This window comes from Stegodyphus dumicola, chromosome 7 (assembly GCF_044657685.1).
Source record: "Stegodyphus dumicola isolate Sdum_Otavi_A_Nest chromosome 7, ASM4465768v1".
Lineage (NCBI taxonomy): Eukaryota > Metazoa > Arthropoda > Arachnida > Araneae > Eresidae > Stegodyphus > Stegodyphus dumicola.
Genome location: NC_140774.1, coordinates 116,368,204 through 116,394,848, shown reverse-complemented (window position 1 = coordinate 116,394,848; position 26,645 = coordinate 116,368,204). Strand labels below are relative to the sequence as shown.

The 26,645-nt window shown below is 29.8% G+C and overlaps 1 protein-coding gene across 3 annotated transcripts in view; it reads left to right on the top strand.

Moving 5' to 3' along the window:
• The window catches only part of LOC118204188 (cGMP-dependent 3',5'-cyclic phosphodiesterase-like), a 157,602-nt gene extending 135,469 nt beyond the window's left edge, over nt 1-22,133 (top strand). For all 3 annotated transcript variants that reach the window (XM_085820735.1, XM_085820734.1, XM_085820736.1), the window contains 8 exons: nt 6,826-6,951; nt 7,717-7,804; nt 7,888-7,935; nt 9,830-9,904; nt 12,484-12,583; nt 12,688-12,800; nt 16,404-16,549; nt 16,890-22,133. In XM_085820735.1, coding sequence (XP_085676861.1) covers nt 6,826-6,951; nt 7,717-7,804; nt 7,888-7,935; nt 9,830-9,904; nt 12,484-12,583; nt 12,688-12,800; nt 16,404-16,549; nt 16,890-17,064 — 871 coding nt within the window. In that variant the 3' untranslated portion in view covers nt 17,065-22,133. The remainder of the gene's footprint in view (nt 1-6,825; nt 6,952-7,716; nt 7,805-7,887; nt 7,936-9,829; nt 9,905-12,483; nt 12,584-12,687; nt 12,801-16,403; nt 16,550-16,889) is intronic.
• Nucleotides 22,134-26,645: the final 4,512 nt, after the last annotated feature.

The window sequence follows — 26,645 nt, the reverse complement described above, 5'->3', positions numbered from 1 at the left end:
TCCCTTAGAAGGTCCTCCAGGAAGGCATCCCTCCCCTTAGGCAGATAGCCGTAGTGTGCTTTGTCATAATAAAATAAACCAAAACCTTTTGATGACACCAGTCTTTCCTTTCATCCCATAGCTTCAAAATGTTTAGCCTCTAAAGACTGATAAAGGCTCTGACGAAATACTTCGTGAAGAACTTTCTAAGGGAAATCAGCTGTCATACGCGGTACACATGAGAAAATCCACGAAAACGCCCATGCAACCAGCCCGTTTACCGGGGTTCGAACCCCGGAGGGAACTACCAGTGTTCAGCAACTTTACCGCTCGGCCGTTTGTGGGCCTTTATGAAATGGAAGGCGATAACTTTATTTAAAATGATTGTCAGAAATACCAAAATGTTTCGAAAAGTTGGATACTTTTCAATATACTTTCAGAATGCTTAAAGAAACAGAGAAGAAAAGTAAATTTTTTCGTAAAATTTAGTATTCGTATTTTTTTAAATTTAAAACTTTTCAATCTTATGATATTTGATTCTTGCGATTTCAAAAATAAAATATTTGACTAAAATATGAATAACATTTTAAGAAACCAAATGTAGGATAAAATTGTGTAAAGCAATGGGCACAATGATAAAACTGTTTAAAGCAGTGTATGCAAGTCATCCTAAGTTAAAATATCGGTTATACATCTCTCTTATTTATATATTTTTTTTTCTGAACGGAACACTGAAAGGCGTGTAAAACTGTGCTTTACTGTATTTTCTCTTTTAATATAGTATGCAGTTTTCAAATGCATCGTAGTCTGGGTTACAAAGTATTCTTCTGAAAAAACGCAGTTCAAATAAATAAAATCAAATTCTGGAAAATTGATATTAATAAATATATTTAAAATGCTCAGTTCGAAGGAATAAATAGAAAATTTTAAAACAATTATCTGAAGAGACAATGCAACACAAACAATTAAAATAAAAGTATAAAAATTTAAAAATGACCTAAAATAATAGCTATGACGAAAAATATATATAAAGAAAACTATTTGAAAAAATAAATAAATAAACGCTGCACCTTTATTTACGCAGTTCGAATAGGTAAATAGAAATTTTTAAAGCAGTTATTCGAAAAAAAAAAAGTGCAACTGAAACAATTAAAATGAAATTCGAAAAGAAAAAATTACTTAAAATAATAAGTTATAATGAAAAATATAATATAAAGAATATTATTTGGAAAAAAGGAACGATGGTGACTTTTTTTCCTAAGGAAACTAGGTTGCCATATATTAAGAAGTTCGCCAAGTGAAGTATTCTTGGCGCAAACTGACAAAAAAGTGCCAACATAAATTTGTGAATTTCTCCGTAAATTTCGCTCCAAATTTTACAAAATTTCATATTTAGGCGTAATTTGAGTTGTAGAATCGAAATATGTAAAAAAATTGGTATGTTATTTCAGAAAAAGTCCGATTTTGTGTCAAAATACCTATGTTAGAATAGTGCTATATATAAATCTAATATATATCCTAAGTCGCGCTTTCGAGACATGAAGAACGCAATTTGAATTTTGTCAATCGGCCCAGTAGATCGGGAGATATAGGACTGTCCCATTTTTTTTTTTTTTGAGCAGTGTACCTTGTTTTTTTTCATTCCTCTACAACTGGTTAAGCATTTAAATTTTTCATGCATAGATTTTTGAAAATGTCGTACACATTGTTGTCCTTTAATCTTAACGTTTTGCGATAGAATAATATTTGGCATCGGTATACTTAATTTAACTATTTCGTTTTTTGTAGTAATGTCTCGTCTTGAAAATGGATTTTTCAATAAATCTTTAATTATTGAGATATCTAAGTTCTCCATTCTGAAATGGGTTATTTATTATGAATATAAATTTAAAGAATACAATAAATAAAAAATTTACCTACGAGTAGTCGAGGTATAACTATAAAAACATGTGATGTAGCCGTTCCTCAATAGACACTAATGCTGGCTAGCTTTAAAAGGATTTATTAACAGAGCACACAGGAACGGTTACAAACAAAAGAAATATACATAAAAAATGAAACATATACCAAATGGAACATCAAACATTGAGAATAACATAACATAGTAAGCTATCATCATGGCGGCTGGAGGTCGACTGACGTTTTTTCATATCGCCACGAGATGGCGTTTAAATAAAATAGTTCGGTTACAGTTGAGTTCATGGCGTGAATAAAATAGTTCAATTAAATAGGTCTGTTACAAACAGCTAAACTTACGAGAATTCTACTTGCACAGAAGCAAAAATCAAGTCTTGTGTTGTATGGTGTCATTATCGGCGGGGCAAAAAAGCAATGCTTCGGGCTTCCACGAAAAACTTATATTTTCAGCAAACATAGCACCACACGCCACCGGCCACTGTGGTGACTCATCATCAGCCTGATGACATCAGGACGAGTCATCAGGATGCTCTTTGGTGCCGACAAACCGAACGTCTATTCCAAGTGCAGAGGATTTCACTGCATGCTGGCACAATAGAACGAACAGTTTCTTGTCGGTCAATGGATTAAATTATATTTATTAATTGTTTTTAACATTTGGAAATCATATATTCTGCGAAAAACATCTTGACAATTTTTAAAAAACAAAACCAGGGATATGGTGTTAGACAGATAATAACTTATATACTGTATGTACGACACAGTGAATGGTAAAATTTGGACTTTCCTGTTAAAATTCGTTTCTTTTTTGTCTAACAAAACAAAATTTTTTTCAGCGAATTATTTCTATAAATATAATAAATCACCGAAATTACTTTACCACACTAAAAAATTTCCCTTTGTATTGATGAAATACTTCTTTTATATTTCCATAAAAACAAAATCTTACAATATATAAATTTAAACATTAACTGTCTGCAAAATTGTATGACCAATTAATCAGTTAAAAAACCAAAAGTGCTTCAGCACGTAAGTCCCCACTCATGGACTGCACGCCACTGGTTCTAACGTAGGTATTGGACTCAAAATCGAACTTTTTCTGAAATAACATACCAATTGTTTCCTATATTTCGATTCTACTACTCAAATTATACCTAAATATTAAATTTTGTAATTTTTGGTGAGAAATTTATGAGGAAATTTAAAAATTTATCTTAGTGCAATTTTTTTTTCATTTTGCAACAAGAATAATTCACTAGGCGAACTTCTAAATTTATAGCAACAAATTTCCTTTCCTTTTTTTCATTGTACAGAAGCAAAAATGAAAGGTCATCATTTATATTTTCAAATAATTTCAACGAAGTGCATAAACCACATTTGCCATTATCACTTGTAACAAATATGCCAAATTTCAAAATGTGTTAGCGTGTAAATTCACATATATCTTAGGGAATTTTGAATAAAAAATTCTAATTTTTTGCAGGTAAGCTTAAAAATACATATATTTTAAGATGATAATAAAATTTTATATGTTATAATTCAAATTTTTTTTCAAAAAATTTATAAAATTTATTTAAAAATGCAAATTTTAAAATAAATAATAAGAAATGGGCGAATTTTATTTAGAAGGAACCTAAATTTCGAAATGGGAAAGGAAGAATCAAATAAGTTCAGTAAAAAAAAAAGCTATTAATAAATATATTTCAAATTCAATTAACATGAAGGAGCTAAAATTTTGAGAGCTAATTTTTTTAAAAACTGCTTGTGTGATTTTTACAGAACTTGACAGTCTGGCATAATTTGAGTCTTGGAATTGAAATATGGAAAAAAAAATTGTTATATTATTTCAAAAATGTCCGATTTTCCATCAAAATACCCATGTTAGAACAATGCTATATATAAATCTAATATATATCCTAAGTAGCGCTTTCGAGACATGGGAAACGCAAGTTTTGACAATTGGTCCAGTAAAATGGGAGATATAGAACTCTCCCCCCTATTTTTTGTGTGCAAGGTATTATATCTATGACTAACGGTTGCAAAAATAAAGGCTGAGTAAGGACTTTCACCAACAAGATATATATATATTACTTTTGTGTATTTGTGTGTATATATTGTTTTCGATTTCAATGAATTTTAGTTCATTCAATATTTCATATATATATATATAACTTTCGAATTGTATATATATTTACTTCTTTGGTTTGTATAGCATTAATTATGAATAACATGGTATTTGTAGGAACCTAATGACCATGCTATATGACCATATATGTATACACACACAGCCAAATATTTTCAACATTTTGATGTCTTATTTTTAATATTTTGGGATTATTTGCAGCATTTTGGAGAGTAGTTGCCTGAATGATTTTGCTGCAAATAGTTTAACAGTTATAGCTGGATTCTTTTTCAAATAAAATACAAAGTGGTCCTCAGTAAATAGCTGCATTTTTTCATTCTTTTTTTCTCTCTTCTTTATACTATGAAAGACACAGGGCCATTTTTAGCAGAGGTGCAGCATGTAAAAGTTATGCAAGCGGCGAAAATCAGGGGTGACTGCGCTCTTACGATACCACAACTAAATATTTTAAATTCATTAAATTCATTGTAAGTATGTGTCATATGTAAGCATTTTTTATGCAATTTGTCATATGTAAGTACTTAGTGAGTATGAAATAAAAATTTCATTAATGATTGAGCATTAACTTGGGGGTGGCAATCCTAGGAAAGTACACAGGCAACCAATAGGAACGACTCTGGAGAGACATATACAAATTTTCAAGGGCTTCAGTTTAATAAATTCAAAATAATTTAAACACCATTTAGTAAATCTTATTGTAGCCCTTAAGTTTCACATTAAAGTAATCTGGTAATGGAAGTCATGTATTTTATATCAAGTTCTTAAAGGATTGAAAATAATTTCTTGTAAAGGCTGAAGCTTTGTTAAATTAAAATATTAATGATTTTTCTGGATTTGATGCAAAATTATGTTAATGTGGCATTTTTCTTGTTCTGTTTGCTTAAGTATATGAAGTTTTATTTGAATATGTAATATTTTATTACAGTCTCATTATAATATATGTTTTATTTAAAATATTATGCAATTTATCAATTTGGTACTATTTAACTGAATGATTTCTTTAAAAAGATTAAGTGATAAGATTTCAGTTATTCATTTTTATTTCCTTGTATGAAGTAAAAAGGAAATATTGTAATCGTGAAAAGTTTCAGGCAGCATATTTCAAAGAAAATATCAATTTTGACTGCAATCGAATGCAATTTAACGATGTTTTTGCATGATATCTGTACATAAGGACAGAATAAAATACTCTTTTCCTTCAAAAAATTATAAAACTGCTTTAAAATGAACTCTGAAGATAATTTTTTGTGGGGTCTATATGAACGTATGTACGTACGTGCACATACGTATCTCGCATAACTCAAAAGTGAGTAGCCTCAGAACGTTGAAATTTTGTATATAGGACTGCTATAACATGCAGATGTGCATCTCGTATTTTGGTTGCAATCGGCCGCACCAAACGTATATAAATATATTTATATAAATATCCACTCTGTTATCCGGCTCAGTGATCTCAGTTTCTTTACTCTTATATGTTTGTAAATTGTACAATTTTTGCTTTCAAAATGATTGAATTATGTTGTTCTTATCTTCCGGTTAACGTTTTTATGCCTTTAGTAAATCTCTATGCAATATTTTTAGAATTATCAACAATTTTAAAGTTGTTTAAGTGCTGCTAAGCCTAATACTTCTTTTGATGGTGGCCATTGTTTGTTTACATTTGAAACAGCAGGATAGTGAATTTGTTGCCAATCTAGAGAAACTTAGCTTCCCAACAACAAAGATAACGTCTTCATTTATTATTGCCAATTAAATCATGCTTAATCCTTTCTGGAATTTTTTCGAGGAAATAAGTGTTTAGATTTACTTCGTAATTTTTAATATAGATATTTTGAGTTTTTATGTATTTTTGCCTTCTCGCAAAGTGAGAACTGAATTACTTCAATGAGAAATACTCAATCGTCTGTGAAAAACTTTTTTTTTTTTTTTTGCTTTATTTGCTTAATTTCTTTTATACATCATTCTAGATTTATTATAGTATTTGAATAGAACATGTGGCAACGATTAGATAATTCTATTCTTTAAATGATATAAATTTTGTGCATTCTGAGTTATAATATGAACGAAATATAATACTGTTAAGTGAACCTAGTGCCAGAGTGTGGCTATGGTAAACAAAGTGAATTTTAAAGAATGCATTTATTCTATTGTGGTTTATGCGCTGTCGGCGAAGTAGATTTAATTCAATCCAATAAGTTTAAATGAAATGCAAGAAAAAATGCGTATAATTTAATATTCCGTACAGGGAAGTCATGTGGTGTATACGTCAGATTTTTTTTATTTGTATGAATTAAAATAGTATTTAACTATGTTTTGTCTGTATATATTTAAAAGATAACTTTTTGGAAATGATGATTATTCATCTTCAATATTATCATAGTATTTTCACCTTTTGTATCCTTATAGTAAAAGCATAAGGATATTTGCTAAATAAACAGCTTTTAATAGAATGGAATTATTATTATTAATTTTGTGTAATTAGTTTGCTAGTAATTTTTTAGTAGAATTTTTTATTAAATTAAAATATGCGTAAAATGTTGCATTAAATTTAATGTTTGTAATTTCTGTCATATTCTATATTTTAATTATTTTCAAATTCCATACTTATGGAATATAATTCTACCATTAGTATGTAACTTATTTTTTGCCTGTTCTGTATGTTTTAAAATTCTGTGTGCAAATATTTCTGAATAAAAGTGATGTAATGAAATAATTTTGCATAATGCTTTACAAAATGTGCATTTTGCTTCAAACTAATTTTGACCCTTTTTTTAATGCTTGTATAGGTTTATTGTGACAGTTGAACAGGGTTATCGTGATCCTCCTTATCATAACTGGAAACATGGATTTTCTGTTGCGCATTTTTCGTATTTACTACTGAAAAATTTAAAGTTAATGGGAAATCAGCTGAGGTAAATTTAGGATTTTTATTTGTCTTCTGTTTTAATTTTTCACCGATGAGATTACTTGAAGATAAAATTATTTTATACTTAAATGCTTAGGAGATAATTACGTAAAAATTGTAATTTTGCCTGTAATGGTTATTTTTTTTTTAATTATTTTATATTTTACTGGAATTTATGAAATAATTTTATTGAACTCACCAGAAGTATCATTTGATGCTTGTAAAGTATTCAAATTATGTATCATTTTGTGTGTGCATGTATATTTATATATATGTTAAATAATTCTATTAAAAAGTCAGATTTTAATATAATATTTAATTACCTTAGAAAATGTTTAAAATATTAATATATTTTCTAACTTATTGTTTAATATTGTATACTTTTCTGAAGATGTTATTTTTCCAGCATATTTTGCTATATGCGAATAATTGCTGTCAGTATCTCCTAAGAAAAATCTGAGCATAATTAATATTTTTTTCAAAATTACATGGTTTCAACATGAATTGATGGTTTTAAATTATTATATGCTATTTTTTTTTTTAACTTCAAGATGTTATATATCAATTTTTAATTTATGCATGGAAACAAAAGAGACATGCATATATTTTACTGCAAAGTGGTTGCTTTTTTCTATGCTAGTTCTATTTTGATATTTCGTTAAACTTAAATGTTTAATATCTCACAGTAAAAACTTGAATTCAAGTCCAAATAATATAATGTTTTACTTTTAAAAACTGTTTTATCATTTAATGTAACACATAGTTTTTAAAGTTTTCTAGAAGGTCTGTCTCTTTTTGTTGCTTGCCTTTGTCATGACTTAGATCATAGGGGAACTACTAGTTCTTTCCAAGTGACATCAGTAAGTTTCTAAATTTCTTCAAAAGAAAAATTTAACATACTTGTGTTTGCAGTATGTATGTAAATTTCCTTTTATTTTTACAGAAATCTGTGCTTGCTGCTTTATATAGCTCTGAAGGATCTGTTTTAGAGGTAAGTGAATGTTGTGAATGATTTTCAAGTGTGATGATGATTGTTAGACAATTGATTAAAAAATAATCCATCTTAGTTTACTGTTCTAAGTGAACTGATAAAAATCTAATTCTGTTTTTATTAATATTTCTTTTTAAATATTTCAATTTAAATATGTATGTTATTCATTTTGATAAATTCGTAATGATAAGTTAATTGTATTTAAAATTTTTTTTAGGTATATGTCCCATTGTTTATTTCATTTCTTTAATTCAAAGTTTAGTGGAAATAATATTGTTTGAATATTTTGTTTGTTATGGCTAGTGGGAAAGCCTACCATCAGCCGAACAGTGAAAATACTAAATGCTGGTAGTTCTGGTAATCTTCGATTTCAGGCAAATGGGCTGTCTGCATGGGCTTTTTCATGTTTTACCCCATCTGTAACATGTAAACAAATCAGTTTCCCTTAGATTATTCTCCATGGTTATTCTCCATAAAAGCATTTCCCTTCACTTAGGAAGATATCCCAAGTGTTGTTTGCCATATTGACTAAACCAGACCATGGCAAAATTTTCATGGATATCATGAAATCTTAATTCACACAGTTTTGTAACATACTACTAGGAGATTACATACTACTATTTAAATGAAGATTATATTTGAAAATAAAAAGTCCATCAGTTTTATCTAATAGTAATGGAACTTAATAAGATGTAAAACTTAATGCTAACTGAATATCATAAAGCTTCAGGAATAAGCAATATGTCTGTGAAACAAAAGTTTAATTTAATTGCAGTTACATTTTTTTATTTATTTTTTTTTTTTTTATTTTGAAAGTATTGGAATTTTTCCTTTCTGTAATTAGTTTATTTTAGCCTATTTAAAATAAAACTGGCAGAAAAAAAGAAGTCTATCCTTTATGCTAATATTTTTAAATGTTCTAAATTGTAATGAAACTAACAGGTATACTGTCATATATGTGCAATACTGTATACTAACTGGTTCACAAGTGACTGGTTATTGACTTGCTGTATCATTGTATTAGAAGTTATCTTTAATTTCATAATGATCCTTTTATGATAATTATTTTAAGGTGGAAATATCATATGAGCAAGTATTTTAAAAGATGAAGGAATCATGCAATCCATTTATTGAAATTTAGATCTAAATATGATATATTGCTCCTAGCAGCAGTCTGGCATGGACTCATGCAAATATTAAGTACTGTGCTAAAGATTTTGTTGTTAGCCATTCTGTTACAAATGTTTAGCAAGTTCAACGTTGTGAAATAGCTGTAACTGGCTCTTTACTTTACATCGATCATATGTTGACCAAGAAAAGTGTCAAAGCTTTGGCAAGGCAAAGATGCAGTTAATTCCATGAGATCTCTGCCATGTACAGATGGCCATTATCTTGCTGAAAGGTGTACCATGGCTGACACAATCAACAGTTCAGAAAACTGTTGGTCATGATGTTGGAGATGTTAATATAATATCATGCCATTAAAGTGTTGCAGAGTGTTGGTAAGCAATGACTAGCAATGATTATGAAACTCATGGGCAGTGATTATGGAATGATTATGCCAGATGTGATGTGCATGTGCTGCTTTATGTGATATATGGATATATAATATAAAGCAACATTAACAGGCCTTCTAATTGTGTGGCCATCTAAGCAAAGGAAAATTGGGCTTATTGATGAATATCATGTGATTCCAGTCTGGTATATTCCAAGGTTTGTAACCACAGCACCTGAGTAATGAGTTTTCTAAGTCATTACTCTTTATTTTTTAACTCATTTAAAGTTCTATGTTTTGTCATATTTAAGGTATATTTTCTTGTTAATGTTATTTTGATGCCTTATAATTCATTCTAAAATAGATTATAGATATTTATTCATACTTCCTTTACCATAGAGACATCATTTTGCTCAAACAATGGCAATCCTGCATACTGAAGGATGCAATATATTTGAAAACCTATCTGAAAAGGTAAATGGCAGTGTGTCAAAAATTATCATTCACTTTTTTTTAGTTTAAAGCAATTTAGATAAATAAATGTGTATCTTTTTTTTTTTTTTTTTTTTGTATGTGTATGTGTGTGTGCGTATAATAAAGATAAATAAGTTAATGATAACAGTTAGACTGAGATCGTGAGAAAAGCTTTTAAAAAAAGTGTTTATTCGATTTATGTTTTATTATTTTTAATTTTACAAGTATGAAGATATTTTCAGAAACAAAACCCCAGATTGATTTTAATTAATGGGATGGCTGTGCTTGGTGGTTTATTGATGAATTAAACAAAATATTTGTCATAAAATTGCTTAGCTTAATTCTGAAATTACCTTGTTAAAATATTAAACATGTTTCTTGTTTTCAGTAAGTTACTGAATAAAGCCTGCCTCTACTAGATGAGAAGAGGGAAGTGTCAGTAATGTTGTTCAGTAAAAACCTTTATTTTGGGATATTTCTCTTGGATGACTTTTAAATCCCCAAACATAACATACATTTGTATAAGACTTTTACTTGTGTTTTGTATAAGACTTTTGCTTGAATATCCTCCTTCAATGCAATCAGTTCTTCTTGCATCATAATATCAAAATTAAATATACTAGTTCTGTGATTCTATGAGCCTGCTGGTACATTAAAATCTTTAATGTCTTGAAAGCAAACATTGAAGTCTTCCTGCAAATTTTTGCTAGTAATTTGTAAATAACAAGGTAGCTTCTGAGGAATTTTTTTCATTATTTTGATATTTTTGGTTGTGTTTTCATGTGTTATAACAAGGTAATTTCTGACGAATTTTTGCATTATTTTTATACTTTTGGTAGTGTTTTCTTGTGTTCATGCATTTTACTTTTTGTATTGGCCTCTTTGTGGAAAAAAAAACAGAAACAACAAAAAAAAAAAAAAAAAAAAAAAAACCTATATATTTCAATGTTGCATGTTGATGTTTAAATAGGTTTTCTTTTGTGCATTTTTCTTTATATTTATTTTATGATTTCTTCCTTTCAAAACATGATATAACTTTATTCATAGCTTCTTGACCATGCATGTTCAACTATTGTCCTCTTGATCATCATTGACAGCTTTTAAAATTTCATCGACTCCCCCCCTCAGGAGTCAGTACTGGCTCTGTTGGGAGCCCTTGTTTAAGATTGATTTTTTCCTCTAAAAGAAGAAACACACCATTGGCTGAGTGGTAAAGTCACTGAATACTGGTAGCTCAGTCTGGGGTTCAAATCCTGGCAAATGGGCTGTCTGTATGAGCATTTTTGTGATTTTTGCCATATTAATGTGTTCATGAGCCGGTTTCCCTTAGAAAGTTCTCCACAAAGGTATCAGAAAGTTTTCCACAAAGGTATCCCTTCCTTTAGGCAGATAGCCCTTGTGTAAATTGCTATGATCAAATATAACAAACCAAATTCAACCCTCTGAAAGTAAAATGAAAAGTATAATTAGTTTTAAAAAGAGGAGACTTCGTTAGTGTACAAGTCATGAATATTGGAGTCATGGATATTGTCAGCACACATAAATACCAAACACTAGAGTTTGAAGAACTCATACAGCATGCTTAACTATATCAATGTAAAAATCTTACTGAGAAATTTCTGTAGAAAATATTTCTTAACTTTTATGAATGTTCTGTGCTGGAATTTCAGGGGTTGAATGAGAATAAATTGTGCTGCCATTGATCAGTTTAGTTTCATAAATTAAAGCGCATTATAAATAACAAAATGTGAAATGTACATTGTTTGTATGGATAAGCCTTATTTTAACTGTTGCCTGAGTATCTTTATAGGTTTAGTAGTTGACTTGATGACTTACCTTTTAAATAAAATAACTCCAACTCAGAAGAAGGTTTAAAATAAACTTTTTCATTGGATCATGAGGCTGTTACACAACCTGTTTAGAACAGAAGATGCAGGAAAACAAAATACATGGTTAAAATAAAATTGAAATATTAACTTGCAAGGTAAAGCATGTTTACAAGCTTTGACACAGGTCTTCAACTTTATGAGCAGTTATGGATAACAAAGCTTAAAGGGAAGCTGGGGGGAAGGGGAAACTATATCAAGAGGGTCAGTGAATAACTGCCAAAAGTTCTTTCTTGAAGTTAAAAGCTGAGTGCTTGAATACACTGTCTAAATTTGCATCCTGGAAGGGGTAACCATTGAAAGTAAATAAAAAATAATACAACTAGTTAATAAATGTGTCAAACCTTACATTTTTTTTTTTTTTGTTGTTGTTGTTGTTTAATGAATAAAAATAAAAAAATGATACATTAATAAGTTGTTTTACCAAATAGTGTTTTATAAATGTAAACGTTTTAAAACTCATTTAGTTTTTTATACCCCCCCCAAAAAAAAAGAAAAGAAAGAAAGAAATGAGATCCTGAAATTTTAGGGTTTTTTTAACAAGTACTATTCTTTTGTTCTATTTTAGATTACTTAATTATTTTCAAACCAAATTCTGATATAGTATAACTGTCACAGTTATAATTTTAATATTGTTTTTTAATACTAGTTATTTTACTATTTTAAAAGCACACTTTTTTGGGGGGGTCATAGGAATATAAAACTTGCTTGGATTATATCAAGGACATTATATTAGCAACTGATCTAGCTCATCACTTCAGGATATTGAAGGACATTAAGCAGGTTTTAAATGGTATGTTGCAAATATTTACTTTTTTCTCTTTACATCTAATGATAATTTTCTCACTCTCTTTCTTTTTTTCTAAAGAACTGTAAATATTTGTCTTTTAATTTTAGATGGATATGACAGCTCCAATGCTGATCATCATAGAATCCTTTTGTGTCTTATAGTTACTTCGTGTGATTTATCAGATCAAACCAAGGACTGGACAAATACAAAAGAGATAGCAGTAAGTGATTAGCAGTGCATATGTTTGAAAGAAATTCTGTAAAAATCTAAGAATTTAGAAACGATAAAGTAAGATAAAATGGTATACTAAAATATTAAAAATATATTAAAATATTATATAATAATTTTAAAAACAAATACTTAATGTGAAATATTAAAGTAAATAAATATAATTAATCATTACACATATCATATAAAATCACTATTTTAGTATTCTAATTCATGCAAGTCTTTTAATACTTTAACTGCTATGTGTTTTGAGGCCTTGTGATCCTTGCAGTGGGTCACAGCAAAGCTCATGTTTGTGCCACAGGTACCACATGTGGATCACCTTTTCTGCAGTTTTATATGGTAATATAATTTCTTCAGCCTGTAAATCACTTTGCTCAAATTGGTCCCAAATTACAAATGTATAAAATTATAAATGTATTTCCATCATATTCTTAAAAATGTACAAAGTTCTAAAATTTAAAAATAATTCTCATTTTGTTTTCCTACAAAATGGTGTTCAGAATATATAGTTATGTGCTGCAGTAGAAAGCACAAAGTATTGTTCAAAAGTAAATAAAATTGATAATAAAATATCGTATCGTGTCCTGTACAACCTACAGATTTTCTTTCAAAATTATCTCATGAATTAAAAATATACTTGTATTGAAAGAAATGATATAGGTGCACTGATCAAAATCCAAATTAAATGTACTGATCAAAATCCTAATTATGCATGAAGATGATAATCTATACAGGAACGTCTAGCATATGCACACATGCATATACTACATGAACCAAATAATAAAAATTCCTATTTTGAAAATAATAATTACATATTTTGTGATAATGTGATAAATAATGTTTACTTTTCCTTTGCATGTTTACAATTGAAACATGGAATGCTATAATTGTCACGCACACTAAGCGTACGATATTAATACTTTTGGAACACTTTATAGTAGTAAAATTACTTTGTTCCTCTCATGTAATTTTCTCTTATGCATGCCAGCAGTCAACATGCTAAAACATACTTATTTTGAGTCAACTTCATCTTAAATCTGCTGCCGAAACCACAAATCTGCAAAAGCATTGTTTTGAGAAAAAACACATTTAAAGAGTTCAAAAATAGAATTAATTTGGTTAAAAAAAATAACTTTTACATTAATATTTGGGACATGTTTCTTTCTTTTTTTTTTTCTTTTTCTTTTCCCTTTTTTTTTTTTTTTTCCACATCATTATTCCTATTTTTTTTTTAGATATCCTTCGTTTGGAATAAGGTGAAATGCCAAAAAGCATCTTAGAACATGTACTTAAATGGAAACAATTCAGATTTATAATTTTAAATTTTGAGATAAAGTTTCCTACTTGCTTCATTTGGGGGTTAAAATCATATGCATATTTTGAGGAAGAAGTGCTTCATATGAGATCATTAAAATTTTTTATTAAATACAATGAAATTGAAAATATTTCTCATGACTAGGTTTATTTTTTAGCATTTAGAGATCTAAAAATATTATATGCATTCATTTTGGAAAAAATATAAATTGCTCAATTGTGGTTTTTCTTACAAAGCAGTATTGCTAATTGTATCATTATTTATATTTTCTTTCTGTACATACAGGTTTGAGAATAATTTGCTCCAATATTGGAAAAAAATTATAGTGATTTTCATGCATTTTTGTAGTTAGATTTATTTGCATAAGAATTAAGAGTGATAATTTACAGCATACTTCTGTGATAATTTACAACATACTTTGATTAATATTATCTGAAAGACAGGAAAAATCATTGTCCTTACACAAATCATGAAAAGTGTCTCATGTTTTCTCTACATTCCCAAATGCTGCTGTGACACTTCAGATGTAATCAGTAATGAAATGCAATCAACTAGAAACTGTGGTTTAGTTTAAATGATATACCATCTATGGAATACATTAAAATGGATTTTATGAAAGAATTTATATACAAGCCATTATTATGAAAATAATTCATATATATATATATATATATATATATGAATAATGTCTTCATACATTTATTTGATATATTGATCTTAGAGCTGTTTTTTCATTGATAGATGGGATCCCTGTAGAATTTATAAGCTCTTTATATGATCATTGTTTTTATGTCAGATTGCTCTGAAAGCTTCAGATCTTAATCAATATTGATTAGCGTTTGTGTGATATATTTGTGAAGTGCAAACAGATTTGTTTGTATAATGTGTAAAATTTCAACTGTTATTTGCTGAAATTTGATAATTTATTCAAATTTAATCAATAAAAATAATTTAATAAAATTAGTTAATTGCTGTTGTTGAAATTGTTGCTAGTCAAGGACAATTACATAATATTAAATACAGTTTTGTTCATGATAAAATATGCTGATCCCTATTTAGATATAATGTAAAGAAATATTTGTTTTCATTTTTTATACGCCATTCACATAAACAAATTCAAAGCAAAGCAGGAATCTACCCATTTTAAATTGAGATGAATAGTTTCAGGCCATAAATGTTAACCCTATTTGTAATAAAATAGCCATTTCTGATTAGATAGAAGCGGTTGCTGTGCTGTGTAGTGAAAAATTATGGAAACTATCAAATCTAACTCTGCAACAAACAGGTATTAAAATTATACATACAAAATTATACATCTTCTGATTGCTGTGAACCAATATTAAGAAATGCACATCCATGATAAGTACCATTTTATATCATGGAACAGCATACAGTTTATTTCTGCAAAAAGCTAAATAGCATAATATACTGCTTTTGTTTTGTTGGCCCTATTTTAGCTATTTGATTCTGGAAACTTTGTCATTCCAAATCATAAAACAGAGGTGAGCAATGAGCCATTTGGATTAACACCTCAGTGTATATGAGAAATTTTACATGCTTTACATGTGATAAATAATATACTCAAACATGGTGTATTGACACTTCAAGGGACTGATACTTCAGTTATCAAAGTAATGCATCATGCAGTCAATTTTTGTTCAGTGATGAAATAGTGATTGAAATATAATGCAGTTCTAGGTGCCTGTTCATAGTATAGTAAAATCTGAATTTTTAAAATAAAATAAATATTAAATTATCATAAAATATTTATTATATTTTGTTCAGATTATAGTAAAATCTAAATTTTAAAAATAAAATAAAGTATCATAAGGTATTTATTATTATATTTAAGTATCATATAATTATGGTCTTTAAAGGCATGGTTATTGCAACTTGAATTTAAAGTCAATGCTAGAAAAATTCTTGTGAACACTTTATTTATTTGATTATATAATATTTATGCCCTTTTTTGTAATGCAGATGTTTTTAAAGTACTCTATGCTTCTGTTGTCATGTAAAATTGTCAATTACATAGTCATATAAAATTGAAATGTAAAATTTCTCACATGCATTGAGGTATTAATTCAAATGCCTTATTCATGTAAAATATATTTGGTAAAGTATAATCATCTCTATATTCTCCTGAAACGTAGTTTGTGGTTTTTATATTGTCAGTTGTTGTAACTTTTATTTATGAAATAGGTTATTATACTGCAGTATCTGACAGTCATTCTTTAAATAACTTTCAGTTGATAATTTCATTTTTAATCTGTACAGAAACTTATCTACAGGGAATTCTTTTCCCAAGGAGATTTAGAAAAAGCAATGGGTGTGATGCCAAGTGAAATGATGGATAGAGAGAAAGCACGCATACCTCGATTGCAAATCAATTTTTTGGAACAAATTGTTTTACCAGTATATGGGTATGTATGACTAACGTGTGCTTTTAATTATTGCAAATTCAAAAGAAAAAAGTTACACATAATTTAAAATTTAATCTGAAATGTTTAATTTATAAGTGAGTTTGTATACTGTTATGCAAGAAAAAAATCTTAAATTAAAAAATAATTGATACCAGGGTTAAAAATTAATATTGCTATTCTTCATTAAATTTAAAGTTTTCAGTAATGATATTTCTCATTGTTTTATCCTTAAAGTGTGGTATGCTACATTTATAGTTTCACATTGCTTTTATTACTAGTTCAGGAGGCAATAACTGCAGTGAATATACTTTAGTCATTGAATATTTTCTCTGTATTGCAGACTTCTCTCGGGATTTTTTCCACAATTGTCTCATATAGTGGACACAATTGAAAAGCATAAAAGGCAGTGGGAAAAAGTTGAATGTGTATTTTCTGAATGCTACTCTTCCAGCAATGTGTCTCCACTAGATTTTCTGGATGATGGAAGAATTGATGCTGCTGCATTATCAGTTTAATCTCATTTCTTGAAAATAAGTTAGCCTATTTTGTAAAATGTCTGTTCATGGCTTGAGGTTATTTATTATGCTTTCAAGGAACATCAGCTTGCAGTAATAGCGGTAGCTGTTTAATATGTATTTAAGACTGTAATTTTATTAAATAAAGTGAATTGAATAAGGCAGATTAACAAATGGTTCTGAGTATAAAGATGGTAACTTTTTCATAAAAATATTGTTTTGAAAACGATTTTTCTCATATGCTCAGACTAGCATTTGGAAAATATAGTAAACTTGTTAATCATGTATTACTTTATCCACACGCTAAATGAAACTCATTTACTTACTTTTAAAAAATGATGGTATTAAGATAATTTTATTTTATTGTCTTGTAAGTAATTAAATTTCTGTTGTAACACATTCAAAATACTGAACTCTTAGATCTTTATATGTAAGGTTGTTTTACTTGTATATGCTTCTTTTAACTACTTGGTAAAAATATAAGGTTGCCATACATGGGAGACCATCTTAAATTTATGCCAGTATGTAATTTAAAAACATTGTACCTACAACATATATCTCATTCTGTGTACTTCTGTAATTACATAAAAGAAGGAAATTATTGTTGTTTTTAAATTTAAATGCTTTAAATTTTGCACTGTATGTTTTAGATGAATGCTTGAGCATAACATTGTGTACATATATATATATACAGTACAAAGTCCGAAATCCGGAAATCTATTATCCGGAATGATCTAAAATCCGGACCACAAAGCCACATTTTTTTTATGCCTTACGCATGCGCATTTGATTCTTCCTACCATAATAAAACGTGTGAAGATTTTCACTTAAAAATTCTGATTTTTAATTTCACTTAGACACTAAATAAAATATCTCGTTATGGAAAAACAATCATGTAAGCATAAATTTGTGAGATTAATAATTTGGCTCCATAGCTGAGTATCTGCTTGGCATACATCTCAAACCGAAACATTCATTTATTTTATATCTTTGACGCGGACCTGTCAAGTCATTATTTATTATATTTTGCTTTCATCACCCCATGTTTATCAATACATAACAGTTCCAGTAATAACTCATGCAGTGATGTCTAAACTTTTTTTTATATTAGTAATTGAATAACAAGCATATGGCAACCTTTTATGCTAACATTATGCTTGGCAATGATTATAGATTTTTTAAATGGTCTAAGAGAGGCTGACGAGGAAAAATTCAACAAAAATTTCTTTTCATATGCTAAAAATAGATTTTGTTAACGAAACTCGTAGGGTAAAAGATTAAATTTAGTGCTATTTTAATTAAGAATAACTGATATGTTATTCACTATAAACCCAGAAGCGGTGGCAGAATATGTCGGCACCAGATGGCAGAATTTAGGGAAGACGAAATTTTTGGAATTTGGGGAAGCACCGAGTGGCAAAATTAAGGGATGAGAAGTTTCTTATGATTTAGGGAAAGCACTGGGATGCAAAGTTTAGGTGTGGTGAAAATTTAGAACTTAGGAAGGCACTTTGTAGCAGAATTTAGGAATCGTAGAGACGGCACCAGGCGATATTTAATGCCAGCCCTAGATAAAGCGTTAAGTATATGTGGGAGTTTAAGTATTCAGGACTCGGATTAGTATTAAGCATGTGCAAGAAATAAATGTAGGTATAGCAAATAACTAAACTAATACAATTCAGGCTTAATTCAGTATGCAATAGGAACAAGACAAAATTTAGCAAAACTACTTGGCTTTCATTGCCAATCTTGTGATACACAGCCAATAATGTATAACGGACGCTATTAAGGTAGGCTAAAATTATCTTATAGGTACTACTGATTATTATAGGTACTACTGATATATTATAGGTACTACTGATATATGTACTACTGATTTTAAGCCATTTCAGTTAATGTAGTGGACTGTGCTGCTCCCTAATCTTCTAGTTTGATCCAGCATATTATTTTTTTGCAGACTGTAATTATTAAGGCAATTTTATAAAAGCTAAGCTTGAACTATCGATTATGTCGAAACGAGTTTCCAATTCTGGAGCTGCCAAAGGATCTACAAAGCGAAACCATGTTTCGATGTCCATTAAACAAAAAGTGGAATTGCTGCAAAAAATGAATAAAGGCATATCCGAGGAATATGATATTGGAAAGTCAACTGTGTATGACATAAGAAAAAAGAAAAAGGAACTTTTTTGAGTTTTTTGTGGAAGCAACTTAAACAACTTACATTGAAAGAAATTTTTAATAAAGTAAACAAATAAATATTAAACTTTTTTTGTAAATTTTGATGCTCTGTAGATCATAATTGTTCTTTATTTCATATTTTTAATTGTATAATTTCTGCATGCCATCTTACCAGATTTTAATTGATGATCTAATATTCGGGAAAATCCCAAATTCGGAATCGCCGAAGTCTCGATAGGTCCGGATTTCAGACTTTGTAAGGTATATATATGTTTTTCAATTGCATGCTGTTAGATTTCTGATTATATATTTATAAAATTAGTAATAGGTACTACTAATTATTTATTTGCATATCCATTTATTCTTAATCGGTGCTTAAACTGTTGTTTATTGAAAATTGTTATAATTTTATATATTATTGGATGCATTTTCCAAATCTGCTAATGTAACAAAGAATATCTTGTGTATATCAAAGTGAAAGAAGAAAAGTTATGAAGGTAATTAATTGTTAATACTTAACTTATTAAGAGGGAACAAGTTTTATTACATATTGTACCCCTTCTTATTTTTAACTATGCCAGCTTTTATTTACAGATTTTATTTAACTTTTATTTATTTTGTGTAGTCAAGATCTGAAAATATAGTGAATTTTGAATGTATCTATTGTTTATTGAAAGTAATTATGTAACAGGGATTAATTCTGCTGAAATGATGGGTTTTATTTTCCTCTCTCTCTCCTTCTCCCTTTTTTAAGGTTTAATTTGCTATGTTAACTTCATAAGTAACACTAGTTTTATTCATATCATTTGGTTTTTGTTTTAGTTACCTTGTATGTTTGTCTATCTAGAAATATATAGTGTGTATCGCCATAAACTAAGGATATATCTTTCTATGAGTTATGTTTGTATTACTACTAATACTGTATGATGTCCTAGAACTGCTTACAACAATCATTATTGCTTTGACCTTGTAAAGAGTAATCACATTTGATTTAGGAATGTGTATAAATAAGCCTGAGAGTATATCCACTAAGCCCTTGAGAGATATGTTAACTAGTTTAAATGAAACTCAGGTTGTAGAAATATTTCAGATTTTTCATATTAGATTAGACTAATAAACTGAATAGCATATGAGCAGGCATTAAAAAAATTGACGCTAATATAAATTTGAAAGAAATACCCTTTCAGATTGCTTAACCTCTTCGCTCTCAGCATATCATTGATGATATGGCATACATGATATTCACTCTCAGCTTACACATGATATGGCTGGCCATAGGGCAACATAAATCTGCCAGGAAGGTCAGGCTGGACCCCTCACATCACATGATATGGCTCAGTTTCCCTCCATGAACCTACTGTATAAATTTGAAATGGGAGCAAAGTGTCACTGATGGCCCGCTTTATCATATTTGATACTTTGAAACTGAACGTTTCATCTCACTTTAGAAGCACAAGATTTTACCCAATTTATTTCATTAGATAGACATAAATGCTATCAGAGATGTAAATTCATCACTATCAGATCTGCCACCCAGATTGTATAATGGCTATGGAAATTTACTGCAATACCAAAGGGCTGGGGTTCAAACCCCGGAGAAGGCATGGCTATTTGTCCCTTCATAGAAGGTAATGGTGGCTCACCTAGTAAGTGTTTTCGCAGTAAAGTGACCACCACTTCCAGCCTTAGTAGTAGCCAAGTGTAAGGCAAGTGCCTTACTAACCAGGGGAGGGGGAGGATATTAGGTTAAAAAAAAAAGTTTTTATGAAGCATGTAGTGAAGGACGTCTTTGATAGATTTAAATTATTAGGCATATGAATTTAGTCTTTAAAGTAATTTCAAGGCTCTGTTGAATCTCATTTGAAAACAACTGGTGTGTTTTATTCATTTTGTATACTTATGAACATTTTATAGCCAGGATTATGCCTTGATTTGTTGTAAATACGGAGACCTAAAATGTTACCAACTTAAAAACACTTTTTATTATTGGTGCAGTTATTTTATTATTTAAAAACATTTTTTTATATTCTTAAATTAGTTTATTTTGGAATAATACACATCTTATTCGCCATGATTTTTTCAGTTAGTCTATCTATGGTATTAAACATTTTATTCTTTCCTCCTGACTATATTTGCAGTTTTTAACTTTTGAAATTAGAGGACAATATTTTTACTGTTGAAAAGTGCTGTTTAAATATTGTTCTATGAGTGGACTAATTTTGACTTTAAAATTTTACCAACTGTTCTGGACCCATTGATACGTTATTTCATGTCACGAACATTATTTCTTATAAGTAATTTTTGTTTGTTTTCAATATTTTATTTCGTTAAATTTAAGTCAAAATTTAAAATATTCATTAGGTTGTGATTATATATTGCTAATGTTTGTTGTATGTTTCTGTTTTTATTCATAATATTTATTTGTTGTACTTGAAGTTGTATTTCATTGTGTTGTGATTTGTTTTGATTTCAGAGTATACCTCAACTTTGTTCCTATATCGGGGATGTTATTTTTTTAGTCATATTGACTTTCTTGTACATTTCTGTGGTTAAGATTTTGTATGGATTGGGATTCTCAGAAAGTTATATTGAATTATCTCCTATAAGATTGAATGATTGAACAAATGGGAAAGGGAATCAAAATGATAGTTGAAACATCATTAATTTTTAATGTCAAGTGCCAAAGTTGGATCAAAAGCCATATCCTTTTATCTTAATGGTGTCCTAATAAAGAGAAATATCGTAAATATCACAAATGTAAACAAAGATTTATAAAAATGAACATTTCGTGACATTATTTTTGTTGGTTTAGATTGTCAGTATACTATGATACATCCAGATTATTTTAATATTTGTTAAAGAATAAAAGTATTTTATGTAATTTTAAAGAATTCTGAAACTTGTTTTATTTATTGTTTGCCTGACTTCCTCTCTGTTTTTCATAAATTGAAAAGTATAAAGAATTTTCCTTGTCTAGTAAACTATTTCTATTCGTAACTAATGATATTTAAAAAAAGTAATACCATCAAACCATGCATTTGTAAACCTGCTGGACATAATGAATGAACTTTCTGCTGCCATCCAATTTTCTGCATATCATTTTAAATAATTATATCGGCTTTCTAAATGTATGAAAATTGGACATGTGGAAATTATTTTGATTGATTTATAGATGGCGCTAGCGTTGCGTGTTAACGCGACGCGACGTGCCTTCTGAATTTTCATAGACGCACCACCGGCGGTTCGATAGATGGATGTTTGATGCTTCTCACACTATTTAATTAGGAACACTTCGGTTCCTATTTAAAAGATTTCGATTTTCGATTATGAAAGAATATACATCTGTTTGTCAACTGAACCACCATGTTTAATAAATGATCTGTAAATATTGTACATATTAAAAGTTACATTTTAAAGTGATTGATGTTGATTTATAGATCTTAGAATATTTTGAAACAGCTGCTGCATAACGACCGACAATTGGATTTAGCACATTGCAAGTGTGCAAAGTCAGCAAAAGGTAAGACTAAATTTTCTAATTTATAAAGTTACTATGGCGGAAGAGTCTGTTGCTAAATTAAAATCGAAAAGCAAAGTTATCAGGACCACCGTGTCCAAGATTCTAAAAAAAAAATCGAATCGGAGTTGAATAAAGAAGAAATTGATACAAATACATTAGAAGAAAGTTTAGACCAATTAATTACGAAATCTAAAACTCTGAATGAATTAGATGCTCAGATAGAGCGTGACTTGAAATCAGAGGCAGAAGAGTTTGAAACAGAAATTCTATCTTGTATCGAATGCGAAGAGAAAATTCAGTTATGGCAATTCAGAGCAAATAAAAAATTGAAAGAATTAAATAAAGTAACAAATTCGGATAATGAAAACTCTCTTAACGAAACTAATTATAAAATCGAAAGCAATAAATGTACGCGTCTGCCAAAATTAACCATCGCTAAATTCTATGGAGATTATACCCAGTGGACAAGTTTTTGGAACTCTTTCAAGGTAGCAATCCACGATAATGTATCTTTAACAAAGATCGAAAAATTTAATTATTTAAAATCGTACTTATGCGGTAACGCTGCAAACGCGATAGGTTTTTTGCAATTCGGAACCAAATTACGATGAAGTTGTCGAAATACTTAAAAACAGGTTTGGCAGGAAAAATATAAACTTACACATGCAAAAACTCCTGAATCTTACCCCAGTAACCAAATCCAGTGACACTTTAAAACTTCGCAAACTTTGTGACACTATAGAAACTCAAATACGCAGCTTGAAATCATTAGAAGTCACACCGGATAAATACAGTTATATGTTGATTCCAGCCATAATGAAAACTCTGCCGTCTGATATAACCTTAGAATTCAATCGTAAAACGGATTCGTCATCTTTTTTTGATGTTGACGAATTACTGCAGTTTGTTCGTTCAGAATTGGAAAGTCGCGAGAGAAGCCATCTTTTGCTCTCCACTCATAAATCAGAAAGCATTTCCTGTGTTTATAAAGAGAAGGGTGGGAAAGGGAGTATCGTCCACTCCACTCAACTGCTGTTGGCGCCGATTAAAGAAAAAACTACTAATTGCTGTCTGTTTTGTAATACATCCAAACATGTTACTGAAGATTGTGAATCATTGGCAGTTGATGAGAAGAGAAATTTATTACATAAACATGCCAAATGTTACTTTTGTCTGAAATCAAACCATCGCGTAAAGCAGTGTCGAAGCGATCTCGTCTGCTCCAAGTGCAAAGGTCGACATAACTGTTCAATATGCTTTCGCGCTGAGAAAGAACGAAATGAAAAAGTAAAAGTATAGAAGATTCGCATATTCTTTCAGCATTCTCACGCAGCAAAATTAAAACTATTTCGCTTCAAACGTGTTGCGTAACCCTTCGAACGAATACGCAGTCGGTTTTATTTAAAGCTCTACTGGATTCAGGTAGTATGCGTTCCTTCCTAAGCAAAGAAATCGAGGATAAATTGAAGTTCCTGTTATTCGAACAGAGACTCTTTCGGTATTTACGTTTGGAAATAAAATACCCATTAGAAAAACATTTGACGTTGTTAAGATAAAATTACAGAACAAGGAAACACCGAATTTGAAAATCGAAATTGAAGCTCTCCTGACTGAACAAATTTCAAGTTCTGATTTACCACCTCCTAATCTGAATAGACACATTTTAGGCAAACATTTAGATGGTTTACAACTCGCAGACTCTTGGGATTGCAAAGAAAAAATTACTCTTTTGATAGGAGCTGATCATTATTATGATATAGTGACTAGGAAACTTAAGCTTATAAACAAACATTTAGTAGCTGCTGAAACGTTATTCGGTTGGTCTCTGCTAGGTTATACTAAAGGTACAGCACACACGTCAACAGCCTTTAATATGAGAGAAAATGAGGAAGATTTAAATAATATCTGATCAGATAAAGAAATTTTGGGAGCTTGAAAGTTTAGGTATAAAACCTGAAAATGAATCATCCGACCCATTAGACAGTACCATAACGGAGAAATTCGAATCGGAAATTTTATACAAAAATTCTCGTTACAAGGTTAGGCTGCCATGGAAGGTTTGATAGACAATATGAGTTACATGACAATAAAGCGATTGCGCTGAAACGATTTGAGAAACTTGTAAAGCGATTTCAGAATAATCCTGAACTTTTTTATTCGTACCAAACAGTTCTACAAGATTATTTACAACAAAACATCATTGAACCAGTTCCAGACACTGTTGACAGTGAATCTCAAATCACATTTTATTTGCCTTAGAGAGAAATCGTTCGCAGTGATCGAAATTCTAGTAAACTACGTATCGTGTTCGACGCGTCTTCACATGGACATGGTGAAATCTCGTTAAATGACTGCTTGCATATTGGTCCAAATTTGTATCCTGACATTTTTGAACTTCTGTTGGCCTTCAGGCTTCATCCTGTAGCATTTACAAGTGACATAAAGCAGACTTTTCTTCAGATAGAAGTAGATGAGGAGGACAGAGATGTAACGCGTTTTCTGTTTACTAAAAACCCATTCGATGATCCACAAAATTTTATAACTTATCGGTTCATACGTGTGTTATTTGGCGTAAATAGCAGTCCGTTTCTATTGGCTGCAACCATTAAACATCATTTGAAACAATATGAGAAAACCTACCCTGCCACTTGCGAATTTTTAAATGATCATATTTATGTAGATGACATCATTGGAGGACACCAAAACGTTGAACTTGCTTTCAATACCAGTTTAGAATGCGTTAACATTTTTAGAGATGCTAGTATGATTCTACATAAATGGCACACCAATTCTCAAGAATTGCGTGAATTATGGATTAAAGAAGGTATTGAATCCGAGGAATCTAGTCATGTTTCGGAAGCTAGAAATCCTCCATTGAAAGTGTTAGGAGTCGCTAGGGACAATCAAAGTGACATAATTTACTTTGATGTAAAAAATTTGATAACATTTCTATCAAAACAAGTTAATACTAAACGTTTTGTCCTACAAGCAATAGGACGAATTTTTGATCCTGTAGGTCTATTATCACCGTTTGTACTTAGTCAAAATCATATTGCAGCAAATTTGGACACTTGCTTTAGATTGGGATGATGAACTACCAGGAAATTTATGTTCTGTATGGAAAACATGGTGAAAAGAAGTTTCCAGTTTGGAGGAAATCGGTATTCCACGATATTATTTTCTGCAATCGGTAACAGTGATGTGGAAAAGATTGAACTGCACTGTTTATCTGTCGCTAGCAAAAAGGCGTATGGTACAGTAGCGTATCTGCGTATAATTTCTAGCAATGAACAAATATTTACGGTTTTTGTTGTTTCAAAGGCTAGAGTAGCGCCTTTAAAACTGCTCACTTTACCTAGGTTGGAACTAATGGGAGCTCTTTTATCCGCTAAACCGGGCACTAACATCACTAAAGTTTTGAAGTTACAGCTTTCTTATTTTTTCTGGACTGATTCGAAAATCACACTTTTCTGGATAAAAGATTGTGCAAAGAAATTTAAGCTTTTCGTTAAAAATCGTATTCAGGAAATAGAAAATTTAGCATCCCCAGAAAAATGGCATTATTGCCCCGGTAAATGTAATCCCGCTGATTTGGCTTCGAGAGGAGCTAAACTTCATGAGTTGAAAAACAATCCTATCTGGTTTCAAGGACCAGAATGGCTTAGAATGTCATCTAAATTATGGCCTCGACAGAATGAAGAGAAACCTGTCACTGAAGAAGAATTAGAATACCGCAAGAACATTAATGATATTTATGAATTTGTGTGCACAACAGTTGAAGAAAGGGTAATAGACATCTTAAAATATAGTAATTTAAGAAAATTGTTGAGAATAACTGGTTGGATGAAGCGATTCATTGGTAAAATTAGGAAAACAAACCATT